Source organism: Giraffa tippelskirchi, chromosome 1 (assembly GCF_054371585.1).
Source record: "Giraffa tippelskirchi isolate mGirTip1 chromosome 1, T2T-mGirTip1v1.2.pri, whole genome shotgun sequence".
In the NCBI taxonomy this organism is placed as follows: domain Eukaryota; kingdom Metazoa; phylum Chordata; class Mammalia; order Artiodactyla; family Giraffidae; genus Giraffa; species Giraffa tippelskirchi.
The window spans coordinates 184,348,305-184,368,541 of NC_137275.1; the positions used below are offsets into that span (position 1 = coordinate 184,348,305).

Here is a 20,237-nt window from a genome sequence, read left to right on the forward strand (position 1 = left end):
AGTGATGCCATCCAACCATCACATCCTCTGCCTCCCTCTTCTCCTTTTGCCTTCAATCTTTCCCAACGTCAGGGTCAGATTTACCCTCTGAACTCTTAGTACTCTGATAGCCATTTTAGTGATAGGAAAGTGAAGCTCAGAAAGCTTATGTGATTTACACAAGTTTGCATAGCAAATTAATGGAGCAGAAAGGAAAAGCCAAGGTCATTTGACAAGCAGTCATTCATCCACACAGCTAGGTGAGTTGCCCCTCCATCACCCCTATCAAGCCCTCCCACTCTATGTACTGGGGATTGCTTCTTGAAGGAACTGCCCACCCAATCAGGCTAGATTCGCAGATGCAGAAAGGAGAGGTAATTTGATGAAGGAAGAACACTGTCCCTCTATGACTCTCAAGATCTGGCCCTGATGATGCTTATTGATGACCTCAGAAAAGGCTCCTGGCCCATACCCCTGCTGAAATTCATGTTGAGGACTGAGGTCACTTACCTAGCTGCCACTCAGGGGCACACATGGTCTGCAGCATCCAGATGGGCAGTGTGGGCTCCAGCATGGCCACCCCCATGTTGGCAAAGCAGATGGATCCTGGGGAAACAGTCCGGTGAGCTCCTGAGGCAGTCCTGAAGCTCAGATCCTCCCTCCCAAAGGGAGGCAATGTCAGCTTACCTGCAGCCACCAGGATATAAGGGTCTCTGAGAAGTGTGAGGAGTGGAGTCCCCTTGGCACTCTGAGAACACAGACAACAAAAAACTTCATCTACACGGTGTATATGCCTCTCCTGTTTCACAGAATCTGAGAGCATGCACACAGGACCTTAGAAACTACCTACATCAGCTCCCTTACTGCAGAGCTCAGCCACCCACAGGTCACAGGAGGAGAAGTGAAGTACCCAGTGTCACAGAGTGAGCTAGTGGCAGCCACATGGCCTCCGTGTGCAAGGCAGTTACAAAGAGTGGGACAACATATTCCAGACGTAAGTCCTGCCTTCAAATGACCACCAACCAGATCAGAATGGGTTGTCAGCAAGGCTGCCACTGGACAACAGGTGTCTGGATGCCTAGCCCCTCCACTCGATCTCCCTAGCACTGACATTTATCCAGGGAGAACCACAGGCAGAGCACTGAGTTCCAGAGGTGACAACTCACAGAACTGCTCAGGCTTTCTGAATGCTTTGTTCTGACAATGTGGAGCCATACTGGGAGGGCATTACCAAAGAAGCCTGAACATATAGATTAAAATGTCAGCCTGAATGTCCAATTATAACACTGCCTGTCCTTCAAAAAACGACATTCCAGCAAAATTTAGTCATCTACCCTCCTTCCAAGCATACCAGCAAGCCCTTGGTCATCATGGTTACCTTTCCCTAAACTCCCTTCCTCCTTTTTCCAATAGGTCCAAACCTCAGGCATTCATCAAAGTCAAGCTTAAATGGCCCCTTCTTATCCACAGTGTTCCCTAACTCAGTAGCTGGAACTTTTCTCTCTTAAACTTCCTAAGCACTATGTCCTAATCCATGGTGTTTACCTCTTTCTATCTTGATTTAGTAGTTTATTTACTCCAGTGTTCATCATAGCACTATTTACAATGGCCAGGACATGGAATCGACCTACATGTCCATCAGCAGAGGAATGGATAAAGAAGATGTGGTACATATATATACAATGGAATATTACTCAGCCATAAAAAGGAATGAAAAGATGCCATTTGCGGCAAATGGATGGACCTAGAGATTATCCGACTAAGCGAAGTTGCAAAGAAAAAGACGAATACCATATGATACCACTTACATGTAGAATCTAAAAAAGGGTATACATGAAGCTATCTACAAAACAGAAATACAGTTACAGATGTAGAAAACAAACTTATGGTTACCAGGGTATAAGGGGTAGGGGAGAAATAAGCTGGGAGATTGAGATTGACACATATACACTACTATATATAAAATAGATAACTAATAAGGACCTACGTATACCACAGAAAAGTCTACCCAATACTCTGTAATGACCTATATGGAAAAACAATCTAAAAAAGAGTGGATATATGTATATGTATAACTGATTCACTTTACTGTACACCTGAAACTAATACAACAGTGTAAATCAACTACATTCCAATAAAAAAATTTTTAAATAGCTTAATGGTTGACTTGATAAATATGTTAAACAGTTTTGATATGATAACCCTCTCTGCATACACACAGGGATGGATTATAATATTCAGAGATACTACAACTAAAAATATCATGCCCCCTCCCAAATATAATTCAAAGTAAGAGGCAGATCTAAATCATAAAATGTACCTAAAGAAGTTCAATAAACATTTTGACTCAATAATCTTACTTTCTGAAATTTACTCTAAAGACTACCTCTAATTTTAGGAAAATGCATATATACGAGATTATTGGGCTTCACTGATAGCTCAGTTGGTAAAGAATCCTCCTTCAATGCAGGAGATCCCAGTTTGATTCCTGGGCTGGGAAGATCCGCTGGAGAAGGGATAGGCTGCCCACTCCAGTATTTTTGGCTTCCCTTGTGGCTCAGCTGGTAAAGAATCTGCCTGCAATGAGGGATACATAGGTTCGATCTCTGAGTTGGGAAGATCTCCTGGAGGAGGGAAAGGCTACCCACTCCAGTATTCTAGCCTGGAGAATTCCATGGACTGTATAGGTCCATGGGTTGCAAAGAGTTAGTTATGACTGAATGACTTTCACTTTCACAAGATTATTAATTACAGCACTATTCATATCTGCAACATACTGGAAATTACTGAAATGCTCAAACATAGAAGACAGCATAAAACATGGTATGCATACAATGGAATCCCAGCCAGAAAAAGAACCACTTTTTATTAATATGTAGAACATTGCCATCCAAAAATCAAAATTATTCAAAAAAGTACTAAAAGGAAATTATTTGTCTAGTCACACTTTTGATACCACAGGGGTGGGGCTTTCACACCAAGGAAATCTTCAGTTCTCTGGACCAACTGAGTGTCCTGACAATTCAATTCAATTCCTACACTAATTACTTGCCTGCAACGCAGGAAACCCAGGTTCAAACCGTGGGTCAAGAAGATCCCTGGAGAAAGGAATGGAAACCCATTCCAGTATTCTTGCCTGGGGAATTCCATGGAGAGAGGACTCCAGCAGCCTACAGTCTAGGGTGTTGCAAAGAGGTGGATATGACTGAGCAACTAACACTTTCACTTTCACGGTGTAGACCCCACAGACTGAACCTCACTTCAGACACCAGTCACAAGTAGTGAGCCCAAAGGATACCAACAGTACTGTCTGACTTGGCTATAAAATCAAGATCTTTAGATCAAACTTTCCCATATTGTCTGTACTTTCTTATCTCTCTTCATGGTCTGATATGAATTTCTCAGAGCCATCTCTGTCTTGAAGTCAGATAAAGACCAACTCTGATATTTAACTGCTACAGAATGACAGTCTGTAAGGCTGCTCTGGGGGGAAATGTTATTTGGATGGCCTCCAAGGTCTTCTTTAGCTCTGAGATGTTAAGATGTTATAACTATGAATACTCAGGTCCCAATGTCATTGTCATCCTGGTTCTGAATTACTATATATGACTCAGTAAGGTTTCTTTGACTCTATATAAGGCCCTTCCTCCATCTTGGTCCAACATCAAGCCAGACTTCCTTCCCCCTCCCCTGCACGATCCTAAACATGACCCTCTTGGGAATCCAGGACAGTTCTAGCTTTCTTCAGCTCCACTCCCCTTTCTCGCTGTGGCTTGATAGGGATGGTCCAGGCAAGCCTCTGTCACTGCACTCAGCCATTCTCTCTCTGTCGGCAATGGAGCTTGGTATTCACTCACCTCAGGAGAGACTTTAGAAGGCTGTAGGATGCAGAGTTGGAGTGCTAAGAAAGGAAGAGGGAGAGAGAACTAGTTCAGTGTGTCCACTTGACACACAGTGTCCAGTGTGTGTACTAAAAGGAAATCATTTCTCTAGTCACACTTTTGATACCACAGGGGTGGGGCTTTCACACCAAGGAAATCTTCAGTTCTCTGGACCAACTGAGTGTCCTGACAATTCAATTCAATTCCTACACTAATTACTTGCCTGCAACGCAGGAAACCCAGGTTCAAACCATGGGTCAAGAAGATCCCTGGAGAAAGGAATGGAAATCCATTCCAGTATGCGTTGGAAGATCCAATGATGGCCATGTTGTCAGCACTCTGCTCCTTACAGATCTAATTCCCTGAGCTGCTTCCCTCTTTCTTACAACGGGGCAGCCCCGGATCCACCCAGACATGTCTACCCGGATACCACAGCATAATCCATTTCCAACCTGACTGGGACTCTCACCTGTCTGGTGCCTCTTATGGTGACTCACCTCCATCCAGAAGAGCCAGGAAGGCCAAGATGAGGAAGGGTACAGTCTTCCCCAAAAACACATATGTCACACTTCCAAAGGGAGCCCCTACTGAAAAGGAAAACAGCCATAGATTCCAGAGGTGAGGACCAGTTCCCAGGGAGCATGACTCATTCATGTTCATCCAGTGAGCACTTCATGAGGGCCTGCAAGGGGCTGAGCGCTGCAGGAGAACATAAGCCCCTGAGGATTCAGAGATGAAGAAGACCTGCTTCCAAGGGGTTCCATTTCTAGTGGAAGAAATGTGTGAGTAGGCATGGGGGGGACCCAAATAGTTAGAACATGATGAAAAGTAAAGGTTCCTTGTAAAGAAATTAACTCCAATAATAAAAATAATGATAATAATAATTAAAAATTTTAAAAGGAGGGAAAAGAAAAGTTTCCATCTGCAAAGTGCTAAGTGATCATAGTGCACGTGTGCTCAGTTGCTTCAGTCGTGTCCGACTCTTTGTGACCCTATGGACTGTAGCCCAACAGCCTCCTCTGCCCATGGGATTCTCCAGGCAAGAACACTGGAATGGGTTGTATTTCCTTCTCCAGGGGATCTTACCAACCCAGGGATCAAATCCACATCTCCTGCATTGGCAGGTGGGTTGTTTACCACCAGCACCACCTGGGAAGCCCATGTAACCACAGTAGAGTGAGTTCAAGTGGCCATAGTGGCTTTGTTAAGTAGTTTTAATACAGGTGGGCATAAAGCATGTATGAAGAACACAGAGGTATCAGAAAAAAGAAGTGTGGATCAAGAAGAAATGTAAGAAAGTCCCTGTTACTAGAATAGGAGTATTTGGGAGACCAGGATAGTGGGAACTTCTGGTGGTTCAGCAGTAAAGAATCCACCTGCCAATGCAGGAGATGTGGGTTCAATGCTTGGGTCAGGAAGATCCCCTGGAGAAGGAAATGCAACCCACTCCAGTATACTTGCCTGGAGAATCCCATGGACAGAGGAGCCTTGTGGGCTACAGTCCATGGGGTCACAAAGCGTCAGACACAACTTAGCAACTAAACAACAACAACCCTGTTAATAAAATAGGAGTGTTTGGGAGACAGGAGAGTGGGGAAGGTTGAGACTGAATAGCCAAGGGCTCCGTGTATGCAGATAAAGCATGTATTTAGTCTTGTGGGCAAGAGAGAAACACCAATGCTTTTCTGGTGGGGGAGGACCACAAGCTCTGGGCATAGGAAGCTTCTTCCGGAGGCACCTTGGAGGAAGGAGGCAACGTACAGATCAGGCAGGCAGGCAGCTGGTACCATGTTCTAAGTGAGACGTGATGAGGAATTGGCCTTGAGCAAGTGGCTGCGGAAGATATAGTGAGCTTATTCATTTGGGAGCGAAAGGTGATAAAGGAGACAAGGAGGCACCCAAGTTTTAGCTTGGGTGTTTGGGGAAGTGGATACTAACACAGAGTAGAACTTTGGTTCCCTGTCCTCGCCATGGGGGTAGAGAGTAGGGCCAGGGGAGAAATGCTTGGTGTCTTCTTCTCAATTAGCTTGCAAACTCTTAGAGGGCAGGAACCACATCTGAGACTTCTGAGCTATATGCCCTTTGTGCTAGCATTGTGCTTGGCGTGTACATAATGCCCTAGGAAAGACTGAGGGCAAGAAAAGGGGTGACAGAAGATGATATGGTTGGATGGTATCACTGACTCAATGGACATGAGTTTGGGTAAACTCAGGGAGATAGCAAAGGACAGGGAAGCCTGGCATGCTGCAGTCCATGGGGTCACAGAGTTGGACACAACTTGGAGACTGAGCAAAAACACAGTGTATATAATATGTACTCAGTAAAAGTGTGTGTCTTATTGGACTAATCGATTAAACTAGATTTCGAATGAACCTCAAAGAAAGCATAACCTTGGGATTTGGAGCTTGGGATTTGAGCCTAGAAAATCTGAGTCTGTATTCTGGCTCTGGCATTTCTTGGCCATGTGACCTTGGATGGCTGTGAACCTTTTTAATCCTCATCTGTGTAATGGGGATAATCATTCCTCCTTCACACTGTGGTGGTGAGGATTTAAAAAAGATTCTGTATATATTTAGCACAAAATCTGGCAAATAGCATGGTCCCCAGTTGAAAGCACTGGCCATGTATGGAAGCAGAGATGAGGCAGAAGCTGCTAACATGTAAAGATTCACTTGCTTGAGCAGACTAGGTGTCTGGACCATTCCCCGCCCCTTATGGGCTATTTAGCTTCTTAAAGGGAAAGAGATTCTGCTTTTCCTGGGCAGAATTTCAGAAGGAATCAAAACATGGTTGGATAGAGAGGGAAGGAAAATACTGTTTTCCAAGACCTTAGAAATACCTGCCTCCTGGAGATATCTCCCAGGTGCCACTCACCCAGCACTCCCAAGGCCAGGCCCCCCAAGGCAATTCCCATGGCCCGCCCTCTCTCATGGTCATCAGTGTAGACACAGGCCAGCATCCCAAGACCTGAAAGAAGAAAGGCAGGCAGAATTAGCATACTGTCTCTGCCACTCTTACTGAGTCCCTGGTCTCGGCCCTATTATATATCCAGGAGTCATCTTAACTAGAGTTTCAATTGGAAGGGTTTTATAGAACCTAACACATAGTATTTTATACATACTATCCCCAAGGGTCCCCCAAATGCCCACATGACTCACCCCTTCTGCTCAGAATATTATTGGAAGTGCAAAAGTCTCTGAATGCAGAATACCATTATCCAATGATCCTGTATTTCATGTCACTTTATCATTTCCTGGTACATTTCCCTGAATCCATGGATAGGGAGTAGGTCAAGGGAAGGAAAACCCACAGACACAGAACACTGCTCTATTTGATGAAGGTGCCCATGGAAGAGTATGAAAGCACCTGGGAGAGAGTGTGGGCTGGGCTCTTACTTCCATTTACTTACATATAAAATGGCATAAAATCTCTTCTTCATAGGATTACATGAAGTCATGTATTTGATAATACTTTGCAAACTGGGATGTTGTTACCAATAGTATCAATATTACTGTTTCTGTAAAACAGTAAGAGGGGGACAGAGAAAAGACCACAGAGTGGCGTTAAATCAAAACCTTGCCGACTGCACCTTTTTGCTTGGGCTTGGTCTGACCTGAGCTAACTCCACCTAAATATTACCAGAGAAAGTTACATCAGGCTTAGGGATTTACAGGCCCTGCTAGCAACTCTATAATTATCTTGTTTTTGAATCACAATTTCTGCATTTTCTGATGATAGTTTCCTTAATTTCTTCATATAAATTTTATAGGGTCTGAAGGTAATAATAGTAAGAGACGGTAAGGAATGTGTGTGTGTTTAAGATGTCAGCATTACCTGCAACAGATGAAAATGAAGATCCAATGCCTTGAAGAGTTCTGGCCACAAAAAGCAGAGTATAGGTACCAGAAAAGGCAAACACTGGGCAAAGAGAATAGCAAGAATTCTCCAGTTAGCAAATGGCCTTTGATGGTCTGGCCACCAGTAGATGGGCTCATGATATTACAGACATGAGCTATTATGCTCATGTTTTAATAAAGAGTGATCACTGCTCTCTGTCTTCAGAGCTGCTTTTCTAATCCTCTCCCTTAATTAGGATTGCATTATAATTGACATGAAGACTGAGAAACCAAAGAAGCATAAACTGATCCACCACATGGTGGACAGAAGGCTGGGTGCCCACATTTCCTGCTTAAAGCCCAACATCCTGCCCACTGGAGTCAGGGCTGAGCATGTAACCTAATGGACTGAGAACTGGTCCCTAGACCCTAATTTTGGATTCTCCATATGCAACAGCCTGATTTGATCTTTGCCATAGCTGGGTCCTATTGGGTCATCTGGAGTGGGAGACAAAAGCTATGTGTACTTGAAGGTCCATGGGTATTGGGAAGAAAAGAATATCTTGTGATTCAATCGGATCCTTCCCCACTTATCGGAAAATCTTTTAGCCAAGTCAGATCAGTGAGTATTTATTAAGTAATACTGACCATGCAGCTATGCTGGACTCTGCAGCAATGTGAAACAAAGAGACCACCCAGTTCATGCCCTTGAAGAGATGCAATCTACTAGAGACTAACAAGCACGCATGAAACTCAGGGCCAAACAGGAGTATATTATCAGAGACTAAATTACAGAGTGTTGGCGGTAAGGTTGGTGAGTCCAGACATGTCTCATCTCAGATTCTAAGACAACACCACAGAAAGGGAGAAGACTTGCTCCCAAAGTGTCTGCATCAGCAATGTTGAACCCCTTTGCCCATTCATTACAATGGCTGTGCTTATAATCTCCCCCCATTACTTCCCCACATGATCACACCATCTCCCAAGCATGCAAATGATCGGCCTTTCCCTGCCAGACTTCCAATGATCTCTCCCAGGCTTTCTGATTTCAATCTGTTCAAGGTCTGCTACCCCTGTGTCCTCTGAGAATAGTTAGACCAATGGATCCCTGTTTGCCCAGGACCTTCATGATTTTATTTTATTTTTATTTATTTATTTTATTGGTGTATAGTTGCTTCCCTACAATGTTGTGCTAGTTTCTGCTGTACAATGAAGTCAATCAGCTATATATATATATATATATATACACATATATTTCCTCCTTCTTGGACCTCCTTTGCACCCACCCATTCCACCCATCTAGGTCAAGAGGCATGTGAAAAGATTATCAACATCACTAGTTATTAAAGAAATGAAGATCTAAACTTCAATGAGGTATCACCTCACACTGGTTAGAATGACCATCATCAAAAAATCTACAAACAATAAAGGCTGGAGAGGGAGTGGAGAAAAAGGAATCCTCTTGCACTGTATGTGGGAATGTAAATTGATGCAGCCACTAGGGACATCAGTATGGAGGTTCTTTAAAAAAATGAAAATAAGACTACTTTATCTTATTTTATTTTTTGACCACACCTCACAATATGTGGGATCTTAGTTCCCCAAGCAGGGAATTGAACCTGTGCCCCTTGCAGTGGCAGCATGGAGTCCTAACCACTGGACCACCAGGGAAGCCTCTAGGACCTTTGAGGTTTTAAAATCAAAAGTCTCACATCCTGGGAAGCCTCTTAATCCCAGGCAAACTGGGTGGTTGGTCTACCCTGTTTAGGAAGACCAAAGTAATTTTGCACCCCTAACACAGGCCACCATTTAACTCCTAATTACATTAAGTTTGTTTTCCAGCTAGGGGCCCTTAGAGAGAGTGATGGGCATCAGCAACCTCATTTAGTATTTAAAAATCCTGAAGGGGACTTCTCTGGAGACACAGTGGATAAGAATCTGCCTGCCAATGCAGGGAACATGGGTTCAGTCCCTAGTCCAGGAAAATTCCACTTGCTGCGGGGCAACTAAGCCAGAGTGCTTCAACTATTGAGCCTATGCTTTAGAGCCTGGGAGCCGAAACTACTGAGCCTGGGCGTCCAGAGCCTGTGCTCCACAGCAGGAGAATCCACAGCAACAAGAAGCCTGAGCACTGCAACGAAGAATAGCCCCTTCACTGCAGCTGGAGAAAAGCCAGTGCAGCAACGAAGACCCAGTCCAGCCAAAAATAAAATAAATTAAAAAAAATTTTTTTAAGAAAAAACCCTGAAGGAACACTACATAGGATCCCCTAAACACCGAATGTTTGCTAGAGTTAGGCCAACTCAGTATAGCAACACTGGTTATGGCATAGAAATAATAATTAGTATTTAATACACACAGTTTGGTAGATAAGAAAGCTTTCAAAACATGAGTTCTTGGCAGAGAATCAGGCAAGGACCTTATGCTAAAAAGTATGGGATCCACTAGGACACCGCATTATCTTATTTTGCTGCGTGTTTGTCGTGTCTCCCAGGCAAGCATCAAATGCCCAGGGAAGCCCCTGGGGTCCAGTGGTTAAGAATCACTTGCCAATGCAGGGGGCATGGATAGGATACCTGGTCCAGAAAGATCCCACATGCTGTGGGGCAACTAAGCCTATGCACCACAATTATTGAAGCCCGTATGCCTAGAGCCTGTGCTCTACAACAAGAGAAGCCACTGCAATGATGAGATTGAGAGAATAGCCCCCGCCCACCAAAACCAGAAAAAGCCCTGCACAGCAATGAAGACCCAGCACAGCCAAAAATAAAGCAAATAAATAAATAAATCATTTTTTAACGGAGTTTATTAAAAAAAAATAAAAAGAATCTGCCTTCCAATGAAGGGGACATGGATTCAATCCTTGTTCAGAGAACTAAGATCCCACATGCCATGGGGCAACTAAACTCGTGTGTGGCAATGACTGAACCCATGCTCCACAACTAGAGAGCCCGTGTGCTGCAAACTACAGAGCCCATGCACTCTGGAGCTTGTGCACCACAGCTAGAGAGAAGCCCACACAACACAACGAAAGATTCTGCTTGCCACAATGAAGACTCAACGTAGCAAAAAATAGATAAGAACTCTTGGAGCTCTTAGAACTCCAAGAACCACAAGAACTCCAAGATGTGTAGAACCACATCTTTTCATTCTTTACATTCCCTCAGTGACTTTTCACCATCAAGGCATCATACATATGCACCACAGAAATGAATTATATCTATCTCATTTGATGAAACAGAGCACCTTATTACTTTTTAATCGGAGAAGGCAATGGCACCCCATTCCAGTACTCTTGCCTGGAAAATCCCATGGACAGAGGAGCCTGGTAGGCTGCAGTCCATGGGGTCGCGAAGAGTCGGACATGACTGAGCGACTTCACTTTCACTTTTCACGTTCATGCATTGGAGAAGGAAATGGCAACCCACTCCAGTGTTCTTGCCTGGAGAATCCCAGGGACGGGAAAGCTTGATGGGCTGCCAGCTATGGGGTTGCACAGAGTCGGACACAACTGAAGCAACTTAGCAGCAGCAGCAGCAGCAGCTTAGCATAGGTTGGGGCTTCCCTGATAGCTCAGTTGGTAAAGAATCCACCTGCAATGCAGGAGACTCCAGTTCAATTCTGGGGTCAGGAAGATCTTCTGGAGAAGGAATAGGCTACCCACCCCAGTATTCTTGGGCTTCCCTTATGACTCAGCTGGTAAATAATCTGCCTGCAATGCAGGAAACCTGGGTTCAATCCATGGGTTGGGGAGATCCCCTGGAGAAGGGAAAGGCTACCCACTCCAGTATTCTGGCCTGGAGAATTCCATGGACTGTATAGTCCATGGGGTCACAAAGAGTTGGATACGACTGAGCAACTTTCACTTTCATCACTTTCAGCAAAGGTTGAGCTTCTAGAAGTTCAATAAAGATTTCCAACTTTAAGTTCTTCATTTTCTGTGACTCAGCTAGAATGTCACAAGTAGGCTGATGTTCTCAGATAGAACTTCACACACGGAGCTCCTGCACTTTGTACCTTCCAGCCCTGAATGAAACAAGTTCCTGTTAATCACTGGTAGAAAGGAGTCAAGTTCTATGCCGGAAGGGATGGAAGCTTCAGGAGGAACAATAGGAAAAGTAGAAAAGTAATAGAAAGGTAATAAGAAAAACAAGAGGGAGGGACTTTCCTGGTGGTCCCACGGTCAAGAATCCGCCTGTCAACTCACGGGACATGAGTTCCACCCCTGGGCCAGGAGGATCCTACATGCCTCAGGGCAGCTAAGCCCTTGCACCAGAACTACTGAGCCCATGCACTCTAGAGCCTGTGCTCTGAAACAAGAGAAGCCACCACAATGAGAAGCCCTCACACTGCAACTAGAAAGTAGCCCCCACTCGCCGCAACTAGAGAAACCCCACACACATCACTAAAGACCCAGCACAGCCACAAATAAATACATAAACAAATAATTTGGATAAGAGAAACAAGAGGGAGAATGGGTGTGTTACTTGGAGGAGAGGCAGCAGAGGCACCAGGCTGCCTTCCCCTTTATTAACCTCTCCCCACCCCCTCACCCTTGCCCCATATTCATTCTTTCTTATTTTTTCAGGATCAATTTCCAGGCGTATTTTATTTCACTTAATATTCTCATTTTATCTCCATTTTATTGGGAACATTTATCTGATGGTGGGTAGACTATTTGTCTTTCTCTTTCTTGTTTCCTTAGCAAATTTATTTTCTAAATCTATAACCTTTAATGGCCTTCCTTGAAGGCAGTAAACTTTTTGGAATTTGCCAGTTGCTATTGACCAATTTAGATTTGTTGTTAGTTGCCCTTTACCCTTGTAAATCAAAATACTATGACCTGTTCTCAAAGATGGGAGGTTTGTACTAAACTCATTCAAGGGATTACTCACATACACACACACACACACACACACACTATATTATACATATTAAAACAGCCTTCACAATTTTCCCCAGCTGAATGAAGTGAACTATTTGTTCTTTTACAGTGTAATGTACAAATGCCGGGTTTGCCAGTTGGCTCAGTGGTAAAGAATCCACCTGCCAATGGAAGGAGATGCAGGAGATTCAGGTTTGATCCCTGGATCGGGAAGATCCCCTAGAGGAGGAAATGGCAACCCACTCCAGTATTCTTGCTGGGATAATCCCAAGGGGTCACAAAGAGTTAGATACAACTGAGCAACTGAGCACAGATACAAATGCCACATAGACTAAGTTGTCTCTACTGCTCTGGTCCCCATAACAACACTGTAAAGCATTTAAATCAGTGTCATAGGGCACTTAGTCAAATGACTAATTAGCTAACTGGACTCTGCTATCTTCCCTGTAATGCATGTGATAAAATCAAAGTTAATCAATGAAGGGAAGAATAGCGGGAACAAATTACTTACTAACTGTGGAGATAAACATGATAACAAAGCCAGCAAACATGGGGATGTGATATCCGATCCTAAAAGGGAATTAAAAAAAAAAGATACAAATCCAATAGCCATCCATATACTTGCACTATATTGTTTCACGTAATTGGGAACAGAAATGTGGTTATTTGAGTGTCTCTGAATGCAGGTATAGAGATGGAATATGATACATGAATACATACAAACAATCAGGCAAATTTACCTGTCAGTCGGGACCCAAATCCTCTTTTCCAGAAAAGATAACCTAAGCAGAGTGCATATCTTTTTGAAACATCAGAATAATCCCAACCATAAAGTACTAAGAGGCCAGCACTCTAGACTGCAATAGGCTTGTCCTATTTCCACCCTTTCCCCATTTAAACCATGTTCCAGAGCACTGAAATAACACCAACAGAATACTTCTGTTCACTGGTTCTCTTCTTGGTACTCAACAGTCATGACGTTACAAAGAAAACCTGAAACCCGTGGCATTACGCCAATATTGTATTATCCTTCCCAAACAGCTGACTGCCTGGGATGCAGACAAGTAATCACCTTTATCCCTTCTAACCACCTTTATGATATCTTAGCCCATCCTCCTATTTCTGAGCCCCTGAGTCCCCTATATGGTAGTGTGCCCATCAAGATACCTGTTGGTAAGAGGTCCCACGAAGGGGTTGACCAGAAGTTGCATCAGAGCCTTGGAAGCAAATAGAACCCCGACCCATATGTTCTCTTCCTTCAGGAATTCGGTGGCTTGAAAGCAGTTGTTTCCATGTGCTGGGATGGCTTCAGTGACTGGAGGGGAGATGGTGCCAGAAATGCCACTTGTCCTTGCTATGCCACTGCGCACACTTTCTTCAATAGCCACAGTGTTGTTTTCAAAGAAGGAGAAGATGGTGGAAAAGGCGGGAGTGAGGGCAGGCTGGGAAGTTGTGGTGGAGCCAAGGTACAGAGAACCGTTGATGTCTTTGAACTCTATGGCATAGAGGTAGGTGGGCACAATGGGCACTGAAAGTGAAGTACAAGTCATGAGGGCTAAGGCCAGATTGTCTTTTGACTGTTAGTCAGCTCAGGGACATTACCACGCAATCCAGATTTACGCTCATGGGGATGTCTAAGTGACATGATCTGAAGTCTACACAAAGGCTGTGCCAGGACTTCCCTGGTGGTCCAGTGGTTAAGGACCCACCTTTCAACTGAGGACACAGGTTCAATCCCTGGTCCAGGAACTTAGATCCCACATGTTGTGGGGCAACTAAACATGTGTACCACAACTACTGAGATCCATGTGCCTTAGAGCCTGTGCTCTGCAACAAGAGAACCCATCGCAATGAGAAGTTCATGTACAACAACTATAGAATAGCCCCTACTCACCACAACTAAAATCAAAGAAGAACCCATGAGCCACAACAAGACCCCAGCACAGCCAAAAAAAAAAAAAGACTATGTCTGCCCAAATTATCCTATTAGCTAGCTCAAGTGCCTGAATTCCAATCATCATACAACTGGTCCTCATTATTCATGGATTCCATATTGGCTCATTCACTCACTGGCTAACATTTATTTGTAATCACCAAAATCTGGTCCTCATTATTCATGGATTCCATATTGGCTCATTCACTCACTGGCTAACATTTATTTGTAATCACCAAAATCAATGCTCACAGAGCCAGTATGGTTTTTCTCAGACATACATGCAGAAAACATTGAGTCATTAGATGCTCAGTTTTGCAGCTGAGGCTGAACAAGGTGGACTCTGCCTTCTTGTTTCACTCTCACGCAGATATGCGGAGCATGAGGTGGGGAGTGGCAGTGCAGGGCAAGAAGGTGCAGCTCTGGGGCCAGTTGGGCAGAGCTTGAATCTACTCGGCACCTGTTAGTGGGGCTGCCTCAGGCAAGTCACTTAACACTTCTGAACCTTGCTGTTTCTTTTGTAAAAAAAAAAAAAAAATACAATCTACCAGGATAGATAACATTTTTTTTTTAGATTTAAGATTACAATCTATATGGGGTATGCGTGTATATGTGTGTATTTTCCCAAGGAGCAATTATTTAATTGCTATTAAAATATTAATTGACTAAATGCATGCATGCATGTGTGTGCACCAAGTCGATTCTGTTGTGTCTATGGACTCTATGAACTCGCCAGACTCCTCCATCCACAGGATTCTCCGGGCAAGAATACTGGAGTGGGTTGTCATGCCCTCCTTCAGGGGTTCTTCTCAACCCAGGGATCGAACCTGAGTCTCCTATGGCTCCTGCATTGCAGGCAACTGACTAAATATTAATTGATTAATAAATCCAGTGCTCAGGGACTTCCCTGGTAGTCCAGTGGCTAGGACTCCATGCTTTCACTGCAGGGTCATGGGTTCGACCCCTGGTCAGGAAACTAAGACCCAGCATGCCCCAAGTGAGGCCATAAATAAATGTGAATATAGATAAATAAACCCAATGTTCACAGAAACTTTATAGAGCATAACTACCACAAATAAGAACTGACTGTACTGGATTTATAGTTTGTCTCGAGAAGATTCTTGTTTAGAAGCATATATTTTACCCATGGGACTTCCCAGTTTGTGCTAGTGGTAAAGAACCGCCTGCCAATGCAGGAGACATAATGAGACACGGCTTCAGTCCCTGGGTGGGGAAGATCCCTTGGAGGAGGGCATGGCAACCCACTCCAGTATTCTTGCCTGGAAAATATCAAGGACAGAGGAGCCTAGTGGGCTATAGTCCAGAGGGTCTCAAAGAGTTGGACACAACTGAAGCAATACAGCATGCATGCATGCATTTTATCCTGGGGGAAATATGTTGGCACCCATTTATATACCAGCATAACTAAATGTAAAAATTAATATACTACCAACTAAAAAAGAACTGGGCTGGAATGAGCCACAGGAAAGTAAGATTCGGATAAGGAGTTGGAAATCCACATAGAATGTGTTGGGCTTCCCTGGCAGCTCAGCTGGTAAAGAATCTGCCTGCAATTCTGCAATGCAGGAGACCCGGGTTCAATTCCTGGATCAGGAAGATCCCCTGGAGAAGGGCATGGCAACCCACTCCAGTATTCTTGCCTGGAGAATCCCCATGGACAGAGGAGCCTGGCGGACTACAGTCCAAGGGGTAGCAAAGAATCACATGACTGAGCAACTAAGCACAGCATAGAGTGTGTTATTCTGACAGAACGGACAAAAGCAACACAGTGAGAAGATACTCACTATCCCAGAGGCCTTTGGAATAATTAGCACCCTGGAAAGGAGTAGGGGGAGGAAGAAAAGGATTTCCAGTTCTGGCTCCAGGTCAGCCTCTTTGATTCGGTCAGATGCTCTCTGAACCGCCTACCCTTTGAACCTCTGGGGTCTTTCAGCAAAGGTTGGCAAGTTTCAGACTCCATTTCCTGCTGTTTCCTCCAATCCCAAGCAATCTTAGTGTCTTCAAGCACAAAAGGAAAAAGTCTCCAGTTCATTCACTGCAGAGTTCTAACAGGGCAGATGCTGCCCCCTGGGGCCCAGAGCGAATTAACCCCCAGCACCAAGACCCCCAAACGTACCCACCACAGTGAGCAGCATGTTGTCCAGGAGCAGAGCAACAAACACCACCAGCAGCACCAGCTGCCGGGACTCTCTCCCCTTCTTCAGTAACCGCTGAGGAGCGTCCAAGACTGTCCTGAGCATGCTGAGGGCTGGGCCAGGGCAACTTCTGCACTGAGTTCTCAGGGACGATCCTGTTACAGTTACAGGTCTTTGCAGAAAGAAGGGAGAAATTCTGTCCAGAAAAGTGAAACTCGTGATTAAAAGGAGAAGCACAAAGAGTTGCAAGTGACAGGATGGTCTTTGTTTGGTTTATTTTTTTTCATTTTTTAAAAATATTTTCTTGAAGTATAGTTGATTTACAAAGTTGGGTTAACTTCTGCTGTACAGCAAGGTGATTCAGTTATACCTAAGTATATATTCTTTTTCATATTCTTTTCCATTATGATTTATCACAGGATACTGAATATAGTTCCCTGGCCTTGCTGTTTATCCATCCAATATATAATAGTTTGCATCGGCTGATCCCAAACTCTCAAAGATCGGATGGTATTTGAACTTTTCCGTGCTTGCATCTCTGTTCACTTCTTATATATCTCCATAACTCTATCCCATTCCCGGAATGCCTTCCAAGAAAGCACTGCTTATCAGCTTTTTGTATCTGGAACTTTACCCTGCACGTTAAGCAGGCTTTATAGAGTATCATGGAGTTCTGTGTTTCTCAAACATCAGACATTTGCCCACCACCTTGGTAGTTTATGGCATATCTGAGGACTACTTGTATTGTTATTTACTTAATCTTTTCCTCTAAAGCCACTCTTTTTAAAAGCTGAAACACTACTGTTTAAAAACATAACTTTATGTGCTATGTCAAAAAAATAATATTCTACGTCTACGTACCACCCCAAAGTAGCCCATGTGCCGCAGTGTTATTAAAACTTTAGCTGCCAGTGAGAAACACTGACCTCAACCAGGCTTGCAGCCTGGTGGGCTGCCGTCTATGGGGTCGCACAGAGTCGGACACGACTGAAGCGACTTAGCAGCAGCAGCAGCAACCAGCCTTTTCATCTCACAGATGAGAAATCTGATATTCAAGAAGCCAAGAGGTTTGTCTCAGGTCACACAATTAGTGACAAACTAGAACAAAATCCCAAGTTTTTTTTTAACTTGCAGAAAAGTACCCCACCACCTTTCCTTGTTCTGTGGTACTAGAAACAGTCCTATTTTTTTGTTTAAGCTTACAAACTCCTGCTCAGAAATGTGTGCTACTCTGTAAGTAAAATCCTAGCTTTCATGATTCATTTTCCACTTAGGACATCACTTCATTAGTCAGCAAGAAGTCACAGCACTTTGTTAAACTTCAGGTAATAACAGTTGCTGGGAAGAATTCCATTTTCTTTTATGTTGTTTCTGTTGTAGCATCAACAGTTCCAATTTTATAATGTTTGAAATAGATTACTGTCAAGAAACATATCAGGCTCAAAAAATTGTGCTCCCCTTAATTTGAAACCTATCTTAAGAAAATAATCAGAAATACAGTCAAATATTTTTAAAGTAAATAATTAAATGTTTAAAATAAATAATCCTATTTACGTTAGTGAAGAAATGATACATTTTGATGGTAGAATATAAACAGCTCTCAAAAATAATGTTTTCAAATAATTTTGATGATTTAGAAAATACTGTTACTATGTTAAGAAAAAAAGGATAGTAGATTGTATTTATAGCCTGACCTCAATTATATAAAAAATACAGATGCACCATTTTAAAAGAATAGAAAGATACACACACAAAAGCCACACAAGAGTTATTATAATCAATGACAAATTATCTTCTTTTTGAGTTATTCTGTAACTTATTATTCTACAATTAACTAATTCTGTAATATAAGAAATAAATAATTTTAAATGATTATCATTGGGGTTCAATAATCAACTTCACATGTTGGAAACATCCAAGCAATGAGCTACTCTGTTCTAAGGCAAGGGCTAGAGGAAAAATATCGTCCACACTACAGATCCAAGTGACTGAGGAGTGCCCATGGAACCAAATTTTCAGATCAGGAATTAAGAAATAACCAGAAAATGCCTGCAAATCATTTAAGAAACTTCATTTCTCTGAATATAAGGAAAAGCTATTTCTAAATACAAATTGACTTAAGATATATAAGAAATGCATACATAAGAAAATAAGAAAAGACTAAAAGAAAAACAATGGGAAACTAAAAGATATAAAATGGAATAAAATAAGTACTCTGAGAACAGACCAAAAATATACAAGTGATCAAAACCAAACAGAACAACAAACCAAACAAAACTAGGAATTTGTCAACAATTTGGTAGTAAATTTTAAAGTCATAATTCTCTATTCAGAGACACAAATTATAAAGAAGGATTAAATGTGGCCAGAGAGAGAAACATCTTACCTTAGAGTTCACCTGGTGTGAGGTACTCAGTGAGGTATTGCCAGCTGTTAACAGTTCAGCACGGACTTTTCTCATAAAGTGTGCCTGCTGGTGGATTTATTGCCACAGGTTATCTGAGGAGGCCATGTGTGCCCTTTGTCCACAAAGATTTAATTGGAACCTTAGCTCCCTGCGTCACAGGGAGGAAAGCAGCACTGAAGAGCACAAAGAGAGGGGAGAAATTATCCTAAACAAAGATGCACTGGGCTACACTGTTTTCCATCCATGCTTATCTATCATCAAACACATTAACTTTTGTCTGGGTCTGAATACAAATTGGAAGACACGACGGAACCCGGGTACGGAGCCTGTCCCTTGTTACTTAGTCGAAGAGCTCCACATATCCAGTTGCTTTCTGGAAATAAATATTAGAACACCCGCAGGACCAATTAAAAAAAAAGACAAAAATAGGCAAAAAAACTGCAAATTGTTCTCAAGTATAAAAATCCAACTCCCGTGGCCTCTTTGGAGGCATTGATTGTGCACTTCCATTTTTATATCCCAATGCTAGCTCAACGCCTAGCACATAGTAGCCTCCAGTAAATATTTCTTGTATTGATGACTGGATGGATGGGTTACATGACAAAGTAGGGCTCATTATGGAAGCCTGAAGTGGTCCTATGGGTCTATACTTTTATGACATTAAAGAGTCATCAGCAGAGCAAAGAACATGCATGCTAATTCACTTCAGTCGTGTCCGACTCTATGCGACCCCACAGATTATAGCCCACCAGGCTCCTCTGTCCGTGGGATTCTGTAGGCAAGAATAATAGAGTAGATTGCCATTTCCTTCTCCAGGGGATCTTCCTGACCCAGGGATCGAACTCTTGTGACTCTTACTTAGACAGGCGGGTTCTTTACCACTAGCACCACTTGGGAAGCCCATGTCAAGAATATAAATAATTTATAAAAGAGCAAATACAACTTTTGAGCAGAGTAGCAGCAGAGTTTTCCTAATTGTGCAAGTTGTAGCCCGTCCTAATTGTTTTAATTAACTGGGGAACTTTCAACTTAGTGCTTAAAAAAAAGAGATTTAAAGAAAAACTGGAAAAAGAAATAGGACGGAAGCAATACAAACAGGAGGAGGGGAGTATATGAGTTTGCTATTGCTGATGAACAAATTACCACACACTTATTGGCTT

At 43.1% G+C, this 20,237-nt stretch overlaps 1 protein-coding gene across 1 annotated transcript in view; it reads right to left on the reverse strand.

Annotated features, from left to right (window-relative positions):
- Positions 1-20,237, reverse strand: part of SLC18A1 (solute carrier family 18 member A1) — a 50,112-nt gene that overhangs the window by 13,862 nt on the left and 16,013 nt on the right. The window contains exons 3-12 of the mRNA XM_081570878.1: positions 19,057-19,250; positions 16,652-16,866; positions 13,749-14,109; positions 13,093-13,151; positions 7,695-7,778; positions 6,735-6,827; positions 4,358-4,447; positions 3,837-3,880; positions 667-727; positions 490-585 (exon numbers count right to left, since the gene is read on the reverse strand). Of these exons, the coding sequence (XP_081427004.1) occupies positions 490-585; positions 667-727; positions 3,837-3,880; positions 4,358-4,447; positions 6,735-6,827; positions 7,695-7,778; positions 13,093-13,151; positions 13,749-14,109; positions 16,652-16,775 (1,012 nt within the window). The 5' untranslated portion in view covers positions 16,776-16,866; positions 19,057-19,250. The remainder of the gene's footprint in view (positions 1-489; positions 586-666; positions 728-3,836; positions 3,881-4,357; positions 4,448-6,734; positions 6,828-7,694; positions 7,779-13,092; positions 13,152-13,748; positions 14,110-16,651; positions 16,867-19,056; positions 19,251-20,237) is intronic.